Raw genomic sequence first — 19,635 nt, 5'->3', positions numbered from 1 at the left:
ACCAATTTGTTTTACCTCAAGGCAAACAACTTTCCGGACAATGAGCAACAAAATTAAGTCTATATCTATATTAGGGCTGAAACGATTTATCGATAAAATCGATTAATAAAATGCTTCGACACAAATTCTTTGCATCTGTGCTTCGTTTTAATCAATATAACTATACAGCACACTGTTTCGCAGGGACATTTATTACTGTCGCACATCGCGCTTACACGTGATTATAATGGAGCTGTTTGCAAAGTGGAGGAAGAGAGAGAAAATAGGCAGGGACAAAGAAGAAAGTGTCCAAAGTATGTTATTATTTCAAGCTAAAGAAAACAACAACTCTGTAATGTTACAGTCCGTCCGCCGTAAAACGAAACTTATGTCGCCTCAAAAGTACTTCTTAAACGACGCATTGATGAATCGTTGAAAAAAATCTATCGAAGCTTCGAATACTAAAATCATCGTCAGCTGCAGCCCTAATCTATATGCTTTAATGCGCAGGTACTATGAGCTCAAGGTGTGATAAGTGAAGCAATTTACTTGATTATTAAAGCATGAAATAAAACTTCTTCAACCTTTTGTCATACACTTTTCAAGTTTCATGTTTTTTTTCAAAGATTTTTAGTTCTTGGTTTAACTGGTTTGAAGCTGTGAATGGTCTAAACATTGATTTGTGTTTGGGATCGTCTCAGGGCTCCTCAGCCGATCGCAGCCAATGGCGAGAACCCACACGGACCTCTGATGGCCTGTGCTCGTTGTATGAGGCAGCGCTCTGTCTTTTTGAAGAAGTAAGGAATTTAAGCAGCATCACATTCAGGATTTTGGATTATTATACTGTATGTACACAACAGCTAAACATGCTAATATAGAAAAGCGGATAGCTGGATTTTTATTTTAGATCCTTGTGCTAAAATGCCAAATAAATTCTTTAATCGGGTCCTTTTCTTCCAGGTATGTCGAATGGCATCAGACTACTCTCGCACCTGCGTCAGTCCAGACAGCATCCAGACGGGGGAGGCACCTGTGGTGTCTGAAACCTGTGAGGTTTATGTGTGGGGCAGTAATAGCAGCCACCAGCTAGTGGAGGGTACACAGGAGAAGATCCTGCAGCCCAAGCTGGCCGCCAGCTTCGCTGATGCACAGACGGTAAGAAGAAACAGTCCACACGTGTGCTGTAGCTGTAGTATGTCTGCACATGTTGAGGGATAAAAACATCTGTTATCCTGTATTCATCACGAGAAATGGAGAACATGAGCTTGAAAATAAATTTTGCTAGGATTTGGCAAATAGTTTGATGACTTTAAAAGGGAAAAATATTTTCCCGTGAAGGCATTAATTATACTGCTTTAAAGCTTTAAAGACGTGATGATTTGATGATAATGCATTCAAATTCAAATTTCTCTGGTTCTCCCAAAGACGAACTACAGCTGTAGATCAAAACAAAGTGATACGCTGAATTTGTTAGATCAAAGATAGGGACTTCAATAAAGCAACTACAGGGAACTTTCATTTTGTGTTGATTCTGGCCGCCCCTGTGGACAGAAGTCGTAGTGTTGCTGGCTTACGTGTGCATTTGTCTTGTAAGCAAATATGAGAAAGACGCAACTTATTTTTAAGACTTTTTATTTTAAACAGCTGTTTGCAGGATGCATCGCAATGAGTTGATCTAATCTATTTGTGGCTATGTAAGATTGTAATATGACGATGGTGGAACAAAATGTCTTACTGTTATACTGTTAGTATGCCTAGATTGCTCAGTAAAAAGTAATTTTTTTAAGAACGCTAAACATTCCCTGGTTACGTTACGTCGTCATAATAATAAGCCAACAGCAAGATATAGTTTGGTAGCAAGGCCTCCTGCTTCCTTTTAACTGGCTAACGTACCACTCACTGTGATACTTGGCCTGGGGAAATGTAAACATAGCCTCAAATCGTGTAAACTGTTTGTCAGATTTTGAGGGGAATTGGACTCGTTGACTCTCGTTTGCTTGTATAGGTCATAAAGAGGCATCAGCGTTGTATTGACACTGTTTCAGAACCAGTTAAAACACCTTGTAGTTGCTTTAAGTTGGAGGAGAAGACGGCATCAATATTATTATTTCGCTTCTACAATGTCTTCTGTTTTTCTTTTAGGAGAGAAAGGAAACTCCGACAGTTATAAACCGTATAATTCACAATTTTCCCTCCAACTTTTGTTGTTACTGCATCTCTGCACTTCACGTCTGTACAATATCAGGAAGCCATGATTGATGCCTCTTAGCCTGATTGATGCCTTAAAATGAGGTTGCACAAAATATTTTTTTTTACCAATGTGCCGATTGACTCTTAAAAAAGGAGGAATCACAAACAGTCATATGTTATTCTGTCTTGTGATGTACTGTAGCATCACTCCATAGCGTTTTGCCACGATCAGGTCAGGAGGATGCGAGTTGGTGTCACTCACTCGGTGACACTGGTGCGTGAGAATGCTGAGTCAGCCTGCAGTCTTTCACTACACAAACGCACAACTCTTGCTCATTCTCTGCAGATTGAGGCAGGCCAGTACTGCACTTTTGTAATCTCCTCCGACGGCTCTGTTCGGGCCTGCGGGAAGGGCAGCTACGGCCGATTGGGCCTCGGGGACTCTAACAACCAATCGACGCTCAAGAAGCTCACCTTTGAACCCCACCGTGCCATCAAGAAGGTGTCGTCATCCAAGGGCTCAGATGGCCACACGCTGGCCTTCACTACGGAGGGTGAGGTGTTCAGCTGGGGTGACGGTGATTATGGCAAACTGGGTCACGGAAACAGCTCGACACAGAAATACCCTAAACTTATCCAGGGGCCACTACAGGGGAAGGTAGGGTATCACCCAGCATTTGTATACAGCTTAACAGAGGGTGTTTTATTATCACGCAGTATTCTTTTATATCCAGTAATGACTTTAAAGCAGCTGTGAGTAGAGGTATTTTAGATATGACTATCTTCTGTTGCCACTTCGTGAGATGTTTTTGCACCAGAAACAGGAATAGTGTCACAACGCGACTTGTGCTGGTAGATTGCAATAATCATAAGCTGAATACAAAAATCCAGATGGTGCATTAAAATAAAAAAATAATTCTTATAAGCTGCTTTCTTCTATGGTTCCTTTGAAAATATGGAAATGTGCTTTTGCTTGTGTATTTACTGGGAGTAATAAAGTGTGATAACGTGTATGGCTTGTGTTTTGTGTCAGGTGGTGGTTTGTGTGTCTGCTGGCTACAGACACAGTGCTGCTGTCAGCGAGGATGGAGAGCTGTACACGTGGGGTGAAGGAGATTTTGGAAGATTAGGTAAGTTGCTGAGCTAATTTCTAAAATAAAAGTAATCTCTTAATATACACCTGTACTTTTCAACTAATTCCCAGTATAGACGTGCTGATTGTTTCTGTATAATTTATGATATTAATAATAATTGACACTCAGATTAGCAACACAGCTGTTTTTAGTTAATTAATGATAGCTATCAGTCAGTCTGTGGTGGATCAGATAGGGATTTATAGGGTTCAGTCAGCCTCACAGCTTTGTACTTGTACTATGTGTTACCTTCTCTAGATCTCGCTGGGTACACTCATAATAAATAGTTTGCCAACGCGATTACTTTCTACCCAGACTGCAGAGGTTTTAGCAACATACTCAATCTCAAAAATCTCCAGTTTTGATTAGAATATTCTTTATTTTATCAAAGAAACTTTTGGTGTTCATCCACCCCTTTGTGTCATGGCAGTAAATGTTCTTTGTGATTCTGTGTCTGATAGTAGGGGGAGGTGATTGTGCTTTTTATGAGGTGTTTCCACCAGGTTCCTGAAACTCACAAGCAAGTGACAGATATATTTTCATGTCAGATTTATGTACATGGCTCAAAATGTACACAATTAACACCCTGTATCCTGCTGCTGCTGACTATGCAGGACTATGGCATACTGTATCCTGACTCATCGATGCCCCTGATGAGCAGGTTTACATACTGTAGAAAACTGTGGGTTTGGGTGTCTCATGCACATCAGATGCTGGCGGTCACAAGCTGTGTTTCCATCAACGTTTTTTAATGTACATCTTGAAGTATTGCATCAGAAAAGGTTGATGGAAACGGCAAAATTCGAAAAAACGTTTTTACGCTCGCTTGAGGTGGTTTTTGCGTAGTGAACTTGTAACTCAGGACCGATCAGCTGTTTCTGCTGTCGGCGTCTGCAGAGTTCTGCATGCCTGCCGAAAATTTCACGCACTGCAAATCTGGGCAGGTTCTGCCGAATTATGCATTCACCTCTTTAAGGTCCTTTTCAGATCCTTTGCTCTGCACACTGATCAAACGGGATAATCACTGCGTATTTTTGCTGAATCTGAGTGTAATAAAATATTAACGACTCTAAACGTTCATAAAATACATACTTCAAATCATATATCACCATTATTTGGAAGTTCATGCAAGTCTCGGCAGGCATGCAAAACTCTGCATCACACAGGATATTCCCATAACGTGCTGGTAGCAACTTGCCCGCTTGAAACACATTTCTGAGAACCTCTCCATTTTTCTAAGATCAGTGGCCATCAGGTTCATGCGACTGGTTTTGTTTCTGGTTTGGAATCCAGACATCCTGTTTATTACAGCCACGCGTAACGTAAACTACTGACGTAACGCTCGCCGTAGCCTGGTTTATTCGCTCCAAACCAGCTGATGGAAACGCACATATTTCGCAAATTTCATTAGTTTTTTCTTTTTTTCCACATTTCAAAAGTTAAATGCTTAAAATTCTCATGACAGTTGGATGGAAACATGGCTACAGTTGCTGGTTCAGAAAAGGAAAAACTCTGCATTTGTGTTCTGTGATATTTTTTTTTGTGTGTAAACAGCCTGACCTTTTTCATTGTTTGGGATTGTAGGTCACGGTGACAGCAACAGTCGAAACATTCCTACCCTGGTTAAAGACATCAGCAATGTGGGAGAGGTGTCATGCGGTAGCTCTCATACTATTGCACTGTCAAAGGATGGACGCACTGTGTGGTCCTTTGGAGGAGGAGACAACGGTGAGTAAACCCTTAACCGGGACTAACTGTGTTGTTAAATGTCTGTCTTAAATCACTGTTGTTCTGTAAATTTATTTGCACTTTGAATAGGACCATTTTCCAAAGTATGTACATTTCTATAGTATGTGTAAAATACTTATATATATTTCTGTACGCTCTGAATTTACAAAGTATTTAAACATTTAAAAAAGTACTATTAACTATTGTATTTTTAATGTGTTCAGTGTGTTGAAATGTCAAACTGTTGCACATCACTAAAATGTGAGCATATGTGTTCCTACTGTAAATGAATCCGACATGTTGCAGGTAAACTAGGTCATGGTGATACTAATCGAGTCTACAAGCCAAAGGTGGTGGAGGCCCTGCAAGGGATGTTCATCAGAAAAGTGTGTGCAGGAAGCCAGTCGTCTCTCGCCTTAACCTCTACCGGCCAGGTAGGACATCATCACTGCTTTGTAAACCAAGTAGGAGGAAAAGCTGCTGTTTGTTGAGGAAAAAGTGGCTTGACGTTTTTAAACTCTTGTCCGAAAGGAGTTGTTTCATGCAGCATTCCTTTCGACAGCTGTTTTGGACAGTGATATATTTTAAGGTCAGGACTTGTTATGTAACTTAGCTGTTCTTTCATGGCTTTGTCTCAAAGATGTAGTCTCACCGTTTCTACATCACGGTAGTTTTTGTCTGGGGAAAAGACCAAAATAAACTCCTTTGCAATGAGAATAGCGGAAATAAACTGCTAGTGTTGGTTCATGTCACTTGTTTTTAGGTGTATGCTTGGGGCTGTGGTGCCTGCCTGGGGTGTGGTTCCTCTGAGGCCACAGCACTGAGACCCAAACTAATCGAGGAGCTGGCTACCACCAGGGTGGTGGACATCTCCATAGGGGACAGTCACTGCCTGGCCTTGTCACATGGTAGCTCTCTCTCACTCTGTCCTTCTCTCTTTTCATTAAAAGCATATCTGTAGATGGTTAACTGTAAATGACTGTAAATGCTGTGTCGACGGAAACAGATTTGCATGCTGTCAGGGATCAACGCTCAGTGTAACAGCACATGCTAAATCCACTGGCTCTGTCCATCACAGTTTGAATATTACTTTGCGGACACAGTTAACTTTTGAGTTTGTTAAACATGTGACAGAACTGCGTTATGTAACATCAACTACATTCTGCCTTATTATTATTCATATAGCCATATCTATTCAATTTTATTTTTACATCATTACAACACAATTCATAACAGAAATGATCTTATTTGTCTTTTCATATAGAGCACATATAAATACCGTACTCTTTGTATGTATATCTAATATTGTACTGTATATTTTTCTACTCAACCACAACGTAGACAATGAAGTATATGCATGGGGCAACAACTCCATGGGCCAGTGTGGCCAAGGGAACTCCACGGGGCCGATCACCAAGCCCAAGAAGGTTGTCGGCCTGGATGGAGTCGCTGTGCAGCAGATCTCAGCCGGCACTTCCCACAGCCTGGCGTGGACAGCCCTGCCCAGAGACAGGTCAGCTACCATCAGAGTAAACACACTGACTATCAGCGAAGGTAACCGTATTCACCGTAACCTGGGTGTTACAGAAAATATTCACATAAGGGGGAGGGCGGGTGAAGGCGAGTGCTGATGACACAACACCCTGGGACTTGCTTAATAGGGATTGAGCAATATGAGTCAAAGGTCAGTCTGCGGGCAGGTTTTACACTTCTGTGTCACAAACTAACTTCCAGGATCATGTTGTCCGTTTCAAAACAAACACGCTGCTATTTTGGTTCAGAGAAAAGGTGACAGCAGGTGATATTAAATCTCCAGATAAACCACATATACAGTGATAGAGGTTTTTATCCATATGGCCAACTCCTACGTGTGTAACATTTATTTTAATATGCATTGTTTACAGGATATAATGTTTCCCTGGCAGAATATTAACAGCCCGTCAATATAAAAATATAAGCAAGAGCTATAAGGTTTTCTGAGCGTTGAAGTGGTTTTAAGGCACTAAGGTTGGCTGTACTCTTCACAAGGAGTACTAATCAGCCTGTGGAAACAGTTGTATAATGTCTTCCATGGATTTGAAAAATATCCCTGAAGATGTCACCAGGGTTTTCTCAGTTTGAGCTTAAGGTGACTAACTGCGATACAAACTTGGAGGTGTGGGGTTTGGAAGAAGTGGGCATTTAGAAAGGAACGGGGATCTAATGACATACCATTGAGTTGCATTGTGGGAGTTGTAGGATCCAGCGTTTTTGGAGCTTGACCCTTAATACGGCCAAAAACGTCAGAATATCTAAAGCTCTACTGCTTTGATTTTGACCTTTTTTCTTTTAATCTGTCTTATGTGAGGCTCAAAACTTTATGATATGAAGAACTAGAGCACTTGTTAATATTGACTCAATTTGGCCCTCTAGGCAAGTGGTGGCGTGGCACCGGCCCTACTGCGTCGACCTTGAAGAAAGCACCTTCTCCCACTTGCGCTCTTTCCTCGAGCGCTACTGTGACGGCATCAACAGTGAAGTCCCTCCTCTCCCGTTCCCCTCATCCAGGTAAGTACACACAGCCTGAAAGCCTCCATCACTGCATGTGACGGCTCTGTAAAGCAGAATAACAAAGACTGTGGAAGACAAAAGTGAAGAGAGATTTAGAACAGTTAGGGGATAAACCTGTGTATTTATGGCCCATTACTTGCATTTATTTGTTGTACATTTTCTCATGCTAGTACACCTTCTTTCCTTTTCAAATGTAGATTAAATGTAAATTATAAATATGCCTAGATATATACTGATAGAAAATATTACTTTAAGGTCTGAATTTTCAGTATTTTCTGTATTTGCAGAGAGCATCATCACTTCCTCAAGCTGTGCCTTCGGCTTTTGTCCAATCATCTGGCTCTGGCTCTGGCCGGGGGCGTCGCCACCAGTATCTTAGGTCGGCAGGCCAGGCCCCTGAGGAACCTGCTCTTCAGACTGATGGACTCCTCCGTCCCAGATGAGATTCAGGAGGTAAGAGGAAAATTGATGCGCTGTAGATCATGGGGGGAAATTGTCAGCAGCAAAGTAACCTACAGACATTGAGACCAGGAAAAAACTGATGTAGTTAATTATTTGGTTTAAAAAGCCCAAAGTGGTGTCTTCAAATGTCTTCTTTTGTCCAACTGACAGTCCAAAACCCAAAGATATTCAGTTTACACAGATGTAATACAGAAAAAGCACCAAATCCTCACATCTGAGAATCAATAATCGAATTATTGACTAAATGTTTGAGGTCCAAAAATGTATTAAAATTTGGGTTCCTCTGTGTTTTCAAAAATTTACCTTCTTAAATCGAGGAAACTCAGTGAACACATTGTAGGATGTAAGGGCCCGTGTCCACCACAGCGTTTTTTTCCTGAGGCCAGTGCCTTTTTTTTTTCAATTAATTGCAATGGGAGCGCCACATGGTAAAAACGGCAGCAGCGTGACGAGGCGCTGGGCGTTTTTTTAGCCGCGATGGGTGATGAGCATTGTTTTTTCGGTAGAGTTGAAAAATGTTCAACTTTGAGGAAAACGCTGCGCTCGTAACCGTCACTTTTTACCCAGCTGTCCAATCACAGTGCTGGAGGGGCGGGACAAACACCGCGCCGAGCCATCTCGGCTCTTGAACCGCAAAATCTCATGAAGCCACAAACGGCGAGTCCGTCCCCTCAATCATGTTTCAGCCGTCTCGTCATGCAGCGCAAAGGCCAGAGCAAGTGGGCCTACGTACTTTATGGTGACATTTTTACATTTAGCACAATTAGGTAGCCTACTTGCTTTTATTAGTTTGACATTTTTACTGTGAATTGTCCCTCTTTGGTTGGAAAATGCTTTTTTCATGTCACGTTGCTTGAAAAACATCTTGTTCTTTACATGATTAACACAGAGGAAATGACACAGTCATTCCTTAAAATGTCAACAAGTTCTGAATCTGTTACGTCACCTGAAGCAGTGACAATATGTGGATGTGTGTTTGTCCCATCAGGCGGTGATTGAGACTCTGTCTGTGGGGGCGACCATGCTGCTGCCTCCACTGAGAGAGAGGATGGAGCTTCTTCACTCCTTGCTGCCTCAGGGCCCTGACAGATGGGAGAGTCTCTCCAAAGGACAGGTACCCTATGCCACCTAATACCCAAATAGCCTTCCTGCTTTTTAAAACATGGATTTGAAATCAGCAGTTCTGAATCTTTTTAGGTTTGCAAACTTGTAGCAACCAGCCACCAGGATAAAAGCCGCTGATGAATGAATGCACCTAATGTGTGAATACATTTACCAGTGCCTCATTTGTTGTGTCTTGTGCACTGAAAGATTTTGAAAGTAGGGTCAGGTCAGTGATGGATGACACACGCAGCTTTTACACCGCAATCGGTAAGAACTAATTAGCTTAGCTTAGCATAAAGACTGAAAACAGCTAGCCTGGCTCTATCCAAAATCTGCCTACCAGTACTTATTAAAATTTTATTTTAATGTTTATAAAAAACTAAATTGACCATTTGGGGTTTAACTTCTCAAAAACACTTTACATGACAAATGAAATAAGTTGAAAAGAACCTAGAACTGTTTTTTTGTTCAATTTTGTTCAATGTTCAGCTGCTTAGCTTAGAATTTTCTAGCTGTTATATTTATTTTTTCTAGCAGTGTAATCAGCTGTTGCTTAAGGCTGTGATAACCCCCAGCTGAGGCCTCCTTTTCTCATTGGCCAAACATGTTGACTGTCTGTACATTGGCCTATTTCCCCGATTACTGAATTATTGGTCTGGTGACTGACCTGGGGCCGGTTATACAAAGATATGTTAGACCGGGCTGTAGTGTAGTAGGACTCTCTTAATCGTGCTTTTAGATTTGTCTAAAGCAATTTAGATAAATTATCCACCCTTGCGCCAGTCTAATTCAGAGCTAAGAGTCCATTGTAACTGTAACTGTCAGTTACAGCTAAGGCTGCAACTAACAGTTATTTTCATTACTGACTAATCTGCCGACTATTTTCATGATTAATCGACTAATCGTTTAGTTTATAAAATGTCAAGAAATTGGGAAAAATGCTCATCTTAATTTTCCAGAGCCCAAAGCAATGTCTTCAGATTTCTTCTTTTTTCCAACCAACAGTCCAAAACTATTAAACTACATCATAAATGACAAAGAATAGCAGCAATTTCTCACATTTTAGGAAGAGTTTCACATTTTTGCTTAAAAAATGACTGAAATTATTCGATTATTACTATAGTTGTCGATTCATTTTCATCGACTAATCAATTAATTGACTAATCATTGCAGCTCAAGTGACGGCTGCTGCTTAGTTGCACCGAATGGCAACAAAAGAGGACAGCACGGCTCATAATTTGTGGTTTGTTAACAGTGCTGAGTTGAAAAATATCCTACCTGAGGTGGTCAAGATATAGACCGCTTTGTGCAACAGAAGAATTTAGACGTCTATCTGAAACCTGGCCTCTGTATAAACCCTCTGTACCAAGACATTTAAAATCAAGTACTGTTGTTTGGTTCTGTTAAAGGCTCAAGTTTTTCAAATCTGGTCAGCAGTCTTGAAATGTGTGTGTGTGTGTGTCTGTTCCACAGAGGATGCAGCTAGACATCATCCTGACCAGTCTCCAGGACCACACCCACGTGGCCTCGCTCCTGGGTTACAGCTCTCCTGCTGATGGTCCAGAGGTACTTTCTTCTGGCCCGGGCTTTGCAGCTTCCCCAGATACCGCATACAGCGCCACAGCAGGCCACCCTGATACCCACCTGGCTGAAATCCTCATGAAGACGCTGCTCAGGAACCTGGGCTTTTATACAGTAAGTAGATGATGTTTGGTACAGCTCTTATCAGAGAGAGTAGAGTGCGCTCTTATTGATTTCACCGTGTGTGTTAGTCAATAACAAAGCATTATTTGTGAGATCGTCATTAAGTCAGACATTGCTCAGGAGGAAGTAATCAGTGAAGTCAACATATAGAGCGCCATTGTAACACTCTGCTGTCTCCCTCGCTTCTGTCAGTATTTGAGTGCTGGAGGCAGAGGCATGAGTCATATATAATCCTTTGTTATTATCACCTGCTGCCTTTTTTCCTGGCACAGCAGCGGCTTGTTCCTGTGCCTCGTTCTCTAAAGATGGCGTTTTATTGATTGTAACACACACATATCCACCCACAGGCTTTTTCAAGTGTGTGTGATTATGCAGCCCTGAGCAATGAATGGTAATTAGACTGCGAGGCTTTCTGCATTTGAGTCCCTTCTTTTTGGAATCATTGCCTCTTGCTGTATTTTCCCTTTTTGTTCCTCTTTTTTTTTTTCTGTTTTGGGAAAGTCACATCTAGATAAAGAAATATAATTTAAGAAAAAACATTAGTGACTTGATTCAAATTCAATTTAGGTGGTCTATCTCAATGGTTCTCAAAGTGGGGTCCGGGGACCCCCAGGGGTCCTTGAGGGAGTTCCAGGGGGTCTCCAGCAAAAAGGGGAATCACTTATTTTTACTATAATTCCATCCATAAGCAACACAATGAGACATGAACGCATGACTATTTTGGTCATGGATTTCATACACTTTCTGAAATAAAACATCTAAAAGCAAATGGGCGATGCTAGAACAAAATCTTATCAAATGGGGGTCCGTGGTCTAGGGGTCCTTGACGTGAAAAGGTTTGAGGACCACTGGTCTAAATGACCAGTAAGATAGCAAGAATCCAGATTACAAAAAAAGGTAAAAGTAATGTTTCTCTGTATCTCATAAGGAAAGTTTCATGCCATTTACAACCTCTATAATTAGTCCATGCTCACCATTTGTTTAATTCCTGTTATATTAATAAAAATTGTAAATTGTAAGGGAATGCATTGATGTGAAGTGATTTCAGATGTGAAAATAAATCTAAAAATAAAAATTGTTAGAAGGGCAAACCAAGACATGAAAGTCATTGGGTCTAAGTCCCTGATCAGACAGACAGAGTTTTTTGCAGTGCCTTTCGGCTCAGCTCTCTTTTCGTCACAACGGTGCGGTAAAGCGAGTGCAGTACCGCCCCCGCTGCTCCGATTCTCCGGCCAGTCTCCTGCTCCAGTCTCCCCTCACTCGTGAACAAGACCCCGTACTTGAACTCCTTCACTTGGGCTAAGGACTCATTCCCTACCTGGAGTTGGCACTCACCAGTTTCCTGCTGTGAACCATGACCACAGATTTAGAGGTGCTCATCCTCATCCCAACCGCCAACCTACACCACCACCCCATGTGGTCACGGTTTGAGCAGATTGACCAAAATGCTAAATGCAAAATTATACTAATGAATTAGAAAAGACTAAAATGATGGTTAATGACTGAAACTGGACTAAAATAGTTTTGATTTTCTTTTGACTAAAATACCCAGACTTTTAGTCAACTAAAACCTGATTAAAAAATAAAATACAATGGACTTAATATGACAAAAACTAACAAGGACATTTGACATTAAAAGGGCTGACAAAATTAATACTAGGTATAATCTTTGATTAGACTGACCAGACAGCTGATTTGGTGGTTGCCTAGCAACAACAAAAAAACGCAGCACACCGCTCTTTTCCAAATTCAACCGAAAAGGCACCTCGTGTTTTAAAACCTGCAAAACGCTTTCTGTCTGATCAGGTCTAAGACTGCTTTTAATTCTGGACCCATTCTGTAGAGCTTCTGTAATTTTCATAACCAGCCAAGAGCAAATTGTGGCTTGCTGAACATTTTCTGCTTCCCTTTGGCTATAATACAGTTAGACCAATTCCTTCTGCATATGTAGATTGATAAAAAAAATTTAATGAATTTCTACTCGCAGTATCTTTGAATCTGTAGTTGTTCATATGTGATTTGTGTTTGTGTTGTGCAGGATCAGGCATTTGGTGAGCTGGAGAAGAACAGCGATAAACTGCAGCAGGGCACGTCCTCCTCTGACAGCAGCCAACCAGCTCACCTCCACCAACTCCTGTGCTCCCTGCAGAAGCAGCTGTTGGCATACTGCCACATCAACTCTGTCACTGAGGTATGGACACTCAAATGGTAAAATGGTCTGTCCTTGTATAGCGCCTTTCTAGTCTTCCGGCGACTTAAAGCGGTTTTACACTGCATCACTCTCACCCATTCACACAGCGATGGAACAGCAATTTGGGGTTCAGTATTTTGCACAAAGTCACTTCGATATTCAGACTGGAGGAGCCAGGAGGGAGCGAACCGCCAATGTTCCTACTTGTGTTCTCTACCTCCTAAAGCCACAGCCGCCCCCGACTCTCTCTGTTTGTCTATGTGCAGTCTGTTCAAACATTTGCTCTCTCTTCAATAGATTAGAGTTTTATTACGGGGACAGTAGTGTTTACACGATCAAAAGGTCTTGTGTGACTGATGCCTTCTTGTGCTTTTTATTGCACATTGAATTTCAGCTCTCACATGGCGAGTTGTTAATGAGGCGTAAAATGACACTGAATTGCCTGTCATGAACGAAGACACTCAGTTTATAACGGATGCATGAAGCAAAGAAACTCCTAGTTCCATAGCTTTTTTGTCTGTGAGCTAAATCTTGACAAAATGAATTCATGAATTGCAGTTTCCTAAAGTATGTCTTATTTAGGATGTCAGATTTTTTTTCTGACAGATTTTTTTTCTGACAGTGGTTAACAATCTCAAGGCCACAGAGTTCAATTTAGAAAAGTCACCTTATTGTTGGTGAAAATATGAGTTATAAAACATTATGTCCTTTGTGTTTTTCTGCAGAGCTCCAGTAGTGTGGCGTTACTCCACAAGCATCTGCAGCTTTTGCTGCCTCACGCCACAGATATCTTCTCCCGCTCAGCTACGTTGATAAAAGAGAGTTCCTGGAATGGCAGCATACGAGAGAAGCTCCAAGGTGAAGAGAAGCAATTATTCTGTTTTGCAGCAAGGCTGAAATGCGTCCTCGTCTCTCACTCTGTTGCTATCATGACCTCAGTCTGTTGACCCTCTTATCATCTGCTTGATAATTTTAGGTTATTATTTATTTTTTTTTTTACATTTTGACTCATGTTACTTACACAAAGACAGTGCAAAACAACAGAGAAATAGTTATGGTTATATATTTTGATATTAAACTAGTATGAATTACTCACTGTTAACAGAAACTTTTCAGTAAACTGCCACCTCATCTTTGTACTTTTGTCCTCACTTACAATCCAAACCCCAGTAAAGTAATCTGACATTTTTTCATTTATTGATGTTTCTTTCTTGTGTCATTACCAGTTGTTTAAATACTCAGAATACTGATCATGTCTCCATCATCTCCAGATGTGATATACGTGTCAGCGGCAGGCAGCATGCTGTGCCAGATAATCAACTCCCTGCTGCTGCTTCCGGTGTCAGTGGCGAGGCCTCTGCTGAGTCACCTGCTGGACCTGCTACCTCCTCTGGACCGCCTCAACAGACTGCTGCCTGCTGCGTCCCCTCTGGAGGACCAGGAGTTGCAGTGGCCTCTTCATGGTGAGCATGAAACCAGAAGCTACACTTGGCAAATCATCAGAACACCAAGGGCCGGATTTAGTAACACCCCGAATAAAGAGTACTACATTGCGTGTGCATTCTAAAATATTGCACGTGTAATTGTTGTACTTGTTATGGGTGATTAACTAAGAATTATTGCGTAGATGACAACAGGAGCAAACACAATGGAGGTGGCAGTATTGAGGGTTTTGCGTGTTTTAATGGTTTCCTCCATGGAGAGTCGGGAGGGCGAGCAGCCACTTCCTAAAAACCTTGGTTTGTTTTGTTCAGTGCGTCCCGAGTATGTGGAAATCTGCCTGAAATCCCAACAGATACAGTATGCTGGAATGACCCAGACGCGAGGAAATGCCAGCAGATCGTGCTTCATCCAGCCAGAGGGAACGATCACCGACCGTCCGCAGCGTGCCCCGTTGCTCTGCCATCGCCTGTCCCTGTACGCCCCAACGCCCCCATTCCCTCTCCGATACCTACTATGGGTTGTGTCGCTATTACGACCGGCGCGCTGTGAACAGCTGGTGATCGTTCCCTCTGGCTGGATGAATTTTACGCGTGATCCATGCACTGCTGCAGCTGGGGGCTCTCTGCAGCGACACACAGCTTTTCTAAATTCTTCTATCTCACAGAGAAAAGAAGTCAGGTCGAAACGAAATTCTCTTCATTGGCATGAATGTTAACACAACAGTATCGCCAAAGCTTCAAGGAAAATACAAAAAACCCTAATTCAATTCATATAGTTCATCAAATAAATAAAATAAAAATTTTCTGTATGTTGGATATGGAATAATAATATCTAATATTGTTAATTTCTCTACGTCTTCTTTCATTACGGCTGTGTCTCCTTCTCACAACGATAACAGCAGCCATCACTTGGCGGTTTGCACCTTCCTTTCAAACGTATTAAATACAGAATCCGTTTCACTCACATGAAATTGCTTGTAGGCCTGTTAGATCACATTGCGTGTAATAAATGTACATGCCTGTTTAACATGAGCGTACTGGCAACAAAGCTAGGTTGCACCACTGAAAGATTTTTGGTTTATGAGCCCTTGCCAAATGTAATTTAGTAGTTTTCTAAATAATACATGGCTGTAACTCTGTAAAGGTGTTAGCACTGAGGCTGTTAAGTGTCAAATGACATTTCTTTTATCGCTCTTGACATTTTCACTGTACAAATAAAGAAGTGTAGCGCTCTCAATGCCCTACTATCCCTCAAAAGTGATACTTTTTGGAAACCTTACTATTGTGGGCAATAGAATTTATGCTGTCGTCCTTCCTCTAACTTTCCAGGTACCTCTGACTTTGCGGAGCCAGCCTCTGGAATGTCCCTGCCACCGGCGGCGCTCTCCTGGGTGTGGCTCGTGGATCTGGAGAGGACAGTCGCCCTGCTGGTGGGCCGCTGCCTTGGCGGGATGCTGCAGGGAGCTCCTAACTCGCTGGAGGAACAGGATACTGCTTACTGGCTCAAGACGCCGCTCTTCAGCAACGGCTTGGAAATGAACATCCCACAGCTAGGTAGGGAGCGGACAGATACAGGACCGTGATGTTGAGTGACAGTAAAATGTTCATCACTGGTAATAACATTAACAGTTGAGTGTTGTTTGCCCAACTTGTGTGAAGATCTTTTGTTTAATTGACTAATGAAGATGGATGTGTTTCTTCTTTTGCACTTTAATTCCATTTTTCAGTTGTTGTTTCCTCTGTAACTTCACTTCTGTCCCCCAGACACCTGCATTAGCTCATTATTGGAGGCGGCACTTTCTGGCAATGAAGAGCAGAAGCCCTTTGACTGCACACTGCGTCCTGACTTGAGTGTCTTGGTGGATTTGGCTCTGGGTTCCACTAAAGAACCTGCCAACAGCCTTTGGATCAACATGCAGGACTATGCCATCAGCAAAGGTCTACCTTTTGACTAAGCGTACAGTGAATTGTGTCGTCTCTGTGCTAGAGGTGTCAGCCTCGAGATGTAAGTGACCGTGTACTGAACGTACTGTGTGTTCTTTTGCAGACTGGGACAATGCGTCTCTCAGTAATGAGTCCCTGTTAGACACTGTGACCAGGTTTGTGTTGGCAGCCTTATTAAAGCACACAGGGCTGCTGAGCCAAGGCTGTGGAGAGGGAAGGTACTGTAATAAATATATATGTAAATAAAATATGTCAGATTAAAAGTTTCCACATTCCCCCAGGTTGTACCAGCCTAATTAAAGATACCATGTCACAAGTATGTTTCTGTTTTCCCTTCAGGTACCAACCATCTAAGGCCCTTGCAGAGGTCTATCGGAGTGTTTATAAGGTGCGAAACCGCTTATTGGCCTGTAAGAACATGAATTTCATCCAGACGAGATCCTCTTCGCGTGAGAGGAGGGTGAGTAAACAACCTTAATATGTCACCTTTTATATGTCAGCTGTAATTATTCACTAATTTTGCCTTTGGTTTAAGAGTCTCTCAAACTACTGTTAGAATTTCTCTCTGTGTTTTCCCCTCTCGCCTCCTGTTGTCTGATGTGTGAAATTGTGTGTGTTGTTAAGCTCCGTCATTTGTTATTTTTAATATTTTACTTTTTTAAAGGACTTTGTGACTAGGGATGAAACCATGATAAAATTCCATATGTTTATTTTTACTGTACACATTTTTATTACTATAACTGGGTTTGGTTACCACACGACAAATACTGCCCACCATCAACCAAAGTTATCGCCCGTCTCTCCATGCGCAGTATGCAACGTGGGTTTGTTTGGGTCACTGGGCAGACTCCTCTGTATTTATGTCAGTTCTTGGCTCATTGCAGTTACTATCGCTGTCTTCGAAAGACTCATTTGTATTTATGTAATTGTGCATGGGGTCATTGCGTTACTTATATGAAATCTTTATAATTATAATATTAGATTTTTATAGAGTTTTTCTAAGACTCAAAGACGCTTTACAGAGGGTAAGATGAAAGTAATTTGTAAAAAAACAGAAGAGGAGGGAGAGAGGGGAAGGAAGTTCACCGGAGAATGCAGTGTTGAAAAGGTGTGTTTGTGTAACGGGTGTGGTTAGGGGGGTGTGTGAAGGATCACTCACGAGATTACTTCTTTTTCACAATTTATTGGCTCCTGTAGAACACAATACACATTAATTGCCTTCTGGCTTCCTCTTACTGCACCTCTGCTTCCCTCAGCGGTGCAAAACGAGACTTCATGTATTTAAAATACATTACAAATACATTACATGAGGTATTTTGCTCACTACTCATAGAGAGCCATTAACACTGTTCAGAAAATATTAAGCATTAAATGCAACAATTACATAAAAACAGTACGTTTCCTTAAAGCAAAATAGCATAACAGCGACACCTGGTGGGCTGAATAGAAAGTGTGTGGGTGAGGTGATGGAGACAACGAAAATTACATTAATAAACAGACGACAAACACATACATGTAGAACACAATACACATTAAGTGCCTTCTGGCTTCCTCTTACTGCACCTCTGCTTCCTAAACATACAAAAATACAGTGTTTACTCAAAGAAAGAGACGCTGAAATCTCTGACGAGCTACATTGGTCACATGACACGGCCCGCCTGCCGTGGTAAAAATGGCGGCTAGAAAGTTAAAATGAAACATATTTTAAAGGTCAAACTAACACAAAACTGCTACGTGACATGACTGTGTTGACATCGCACAATGTGTTGAAAGCTATAAACGTCATTGGTTCAATTTCCAAAGAAAACAGTACATTAGCCCAGCAGCACTTTCCCACTTTTACCCTCAGCGGTGCAAAACGAGACTGAGGGAGACGAGCACTACGGAAGCTTAGGAGGTACAAAAGGGATAGTGTGCAGCTAAGGACATTTCCACAGGGAAAAATAGCAAAAATAAAGATAAATAAACACAACTCAATGAGATAAAATTGATTATTTATTGACATTAAATGATAGATAAAATCCACAGGTACAAATTTAAAAATATGAATTATTAGAGTGCATTTTTAACTCTGTTACATTTGGAGGGCGTGTTTGAAAGATGGGAAAGGTGGTGTTAGCCTGGCGGATGTGGCGAGGGAGGGCGTTCCAGATAATGCATGCTTGACGTAATAGTTTTCATGTTTACATAAGGAATTGGCTGTAATTAGTTTAATGTTTATGCAAACAAAAAAATATAACACTTGTTGAAATAGTTTCAGTACATTTTAACAATAATGTGCTGATACTGATAATTTTGGTAACTATAATTTATTTGTGATCTTGATCTGTGGAAGGTGCTATATTATTAAATAAACTTGATTTACTTGGTCAGATTTCAGACAATCAGGATTCTCTGGACATGGATCCTCAGGAGCACTCGTTCACACGCACCATCGATGAGGAGGCAGAGCTGGAGGAGCGAGCCGACCGCGAGAGAGAAGAGGGCCATCAGGAACAAGACGATGAAGAGGAGGACAGAGAACATGAAGTAATGACGGCTGGAAGTAAGTGCACGTGTCTTGGAGATGTTCGTTTGTGTGCTTTCGGTGTGCTAATCATTAGGAGCGCAGGAACGTTTATCCTGCCTGCTTCCATTCATTCACATCTTGTTGGGTTAGTTCTGGTCAAAGTCAAGGTCATTCAGGGCGCCAATCAGACGTTGTGTTATTTAGGTGCAGGAGTATAGATGGTTATATATTTATTCTAAATGCAACGGTTCATGGCCAGTAAGGCATTTAAAACGTATCGTGGTTTCATAGTATGTCATGATGACTGACATATAGTAATGAGAGGGCACTTGTTGGCTCATTTACAGATATCACACTGTAAAAAAAATTATTGTTGTAGAAAAGCAGTTTAAAGCTTAAAATGCACTAGGATGAATGTGACAGTGTCAGACACTTTGATGTGTTGCCTTGGCATGTGCTTTGGTTATGAACTTTACACTCTAGTAAACTAGGGATGCACCGAAATGAAAGTTCTTGGCTGAAGCCAAAACCGAATATAATAAAAAACCTTCCTGAACACCGAACTATTTTTTAACCACTGCATAAATTAAATAGTCAAAATGTGCTTTTTACTCCGTGTTTCCCACAGGATTTGCAGAGACTATGGTGGGGGGGTCCGGGGCCCGAGAGGGTCCAGTAAAGTAAATTACATGTGTCCGT

General features: G+C 41.5%; 1 protein-coding gene across 1 annotated transcript in view; it reads left to right on the top strand.

Moving 5' to 3' along the window:
- The window catches only part of herc1 (HECT and RLD domain containing E3 ubiquitin protein ligase family member 1), a 78,813-nt gene that overhangs the window by 5,735 nt on the left and 53,443 nt on the right, over nt 1-19,635 (top strand). Inside the window, 20 exon segments of the mRNA XM_038701101.1 lie at nt 681-776; nt 940-1,134; nt 2,516-2,827; nt 3,203-3,299; nt 4,887-5,030; nt 5,337-5,464; nt 5,794-5,938; nt 6,372-6,543; nt 7,443-7,577; nt 7,868-8,033; nt 9,031-9,156; nt 10,620-10,841; nt 12,889-13,041; nt 13,767-13,899; nt 14,313-14,504; nt 15,813-16,037; nt 16,248-16,421; nt 16,531-16,645; nt 16,767-16,887; nt 18,801-18,972. Coding sequence (XP_038557029.1) covers nt 681-776; nt 940-1,134; nt 2,516-2,827; nt 3,203-3,299; nt 4,887-5,030; nt 5,337-5,464; nt 5,794-5,938; nt 6,372-6,543; nt 7,443-7,577; nt 7,868-8,033; nt 9,031-9,156; nt 10,620-10,841; nt 12,889-13,041; nt 13,767-13,899; nt 14,313-14,504; nt 15,813-16,037; nt 16,248-16,421; nt 16,531-16,645; nt 16,767-16,887; nt 18,801-18,972 — 3,223 coding nt within the window.

This window comes from Micropterus salmoides, unplaced genomic scaffold (assembly GCF_014851395.1).
Source record: "Micropterus salmoides isolate LMB-PRFRI ecotype aquatic unplaced genomic scaffold, ASM1485139v1 Ms_hic_scaffold_6, whole genome shotgun sequence".
Taxonomy (NCBI): Eukaryota; Metazoa; Chordata; class Actinopteri; order Centrarchiformes; family Centrarchidae; genus Micropterus; species Micropterus salmoides.
The sequence above is the reverse complement of the archived record's forward strand: the minus strand, read 5'-3'. Positions and strand labels throughout refer to the sequence as shown.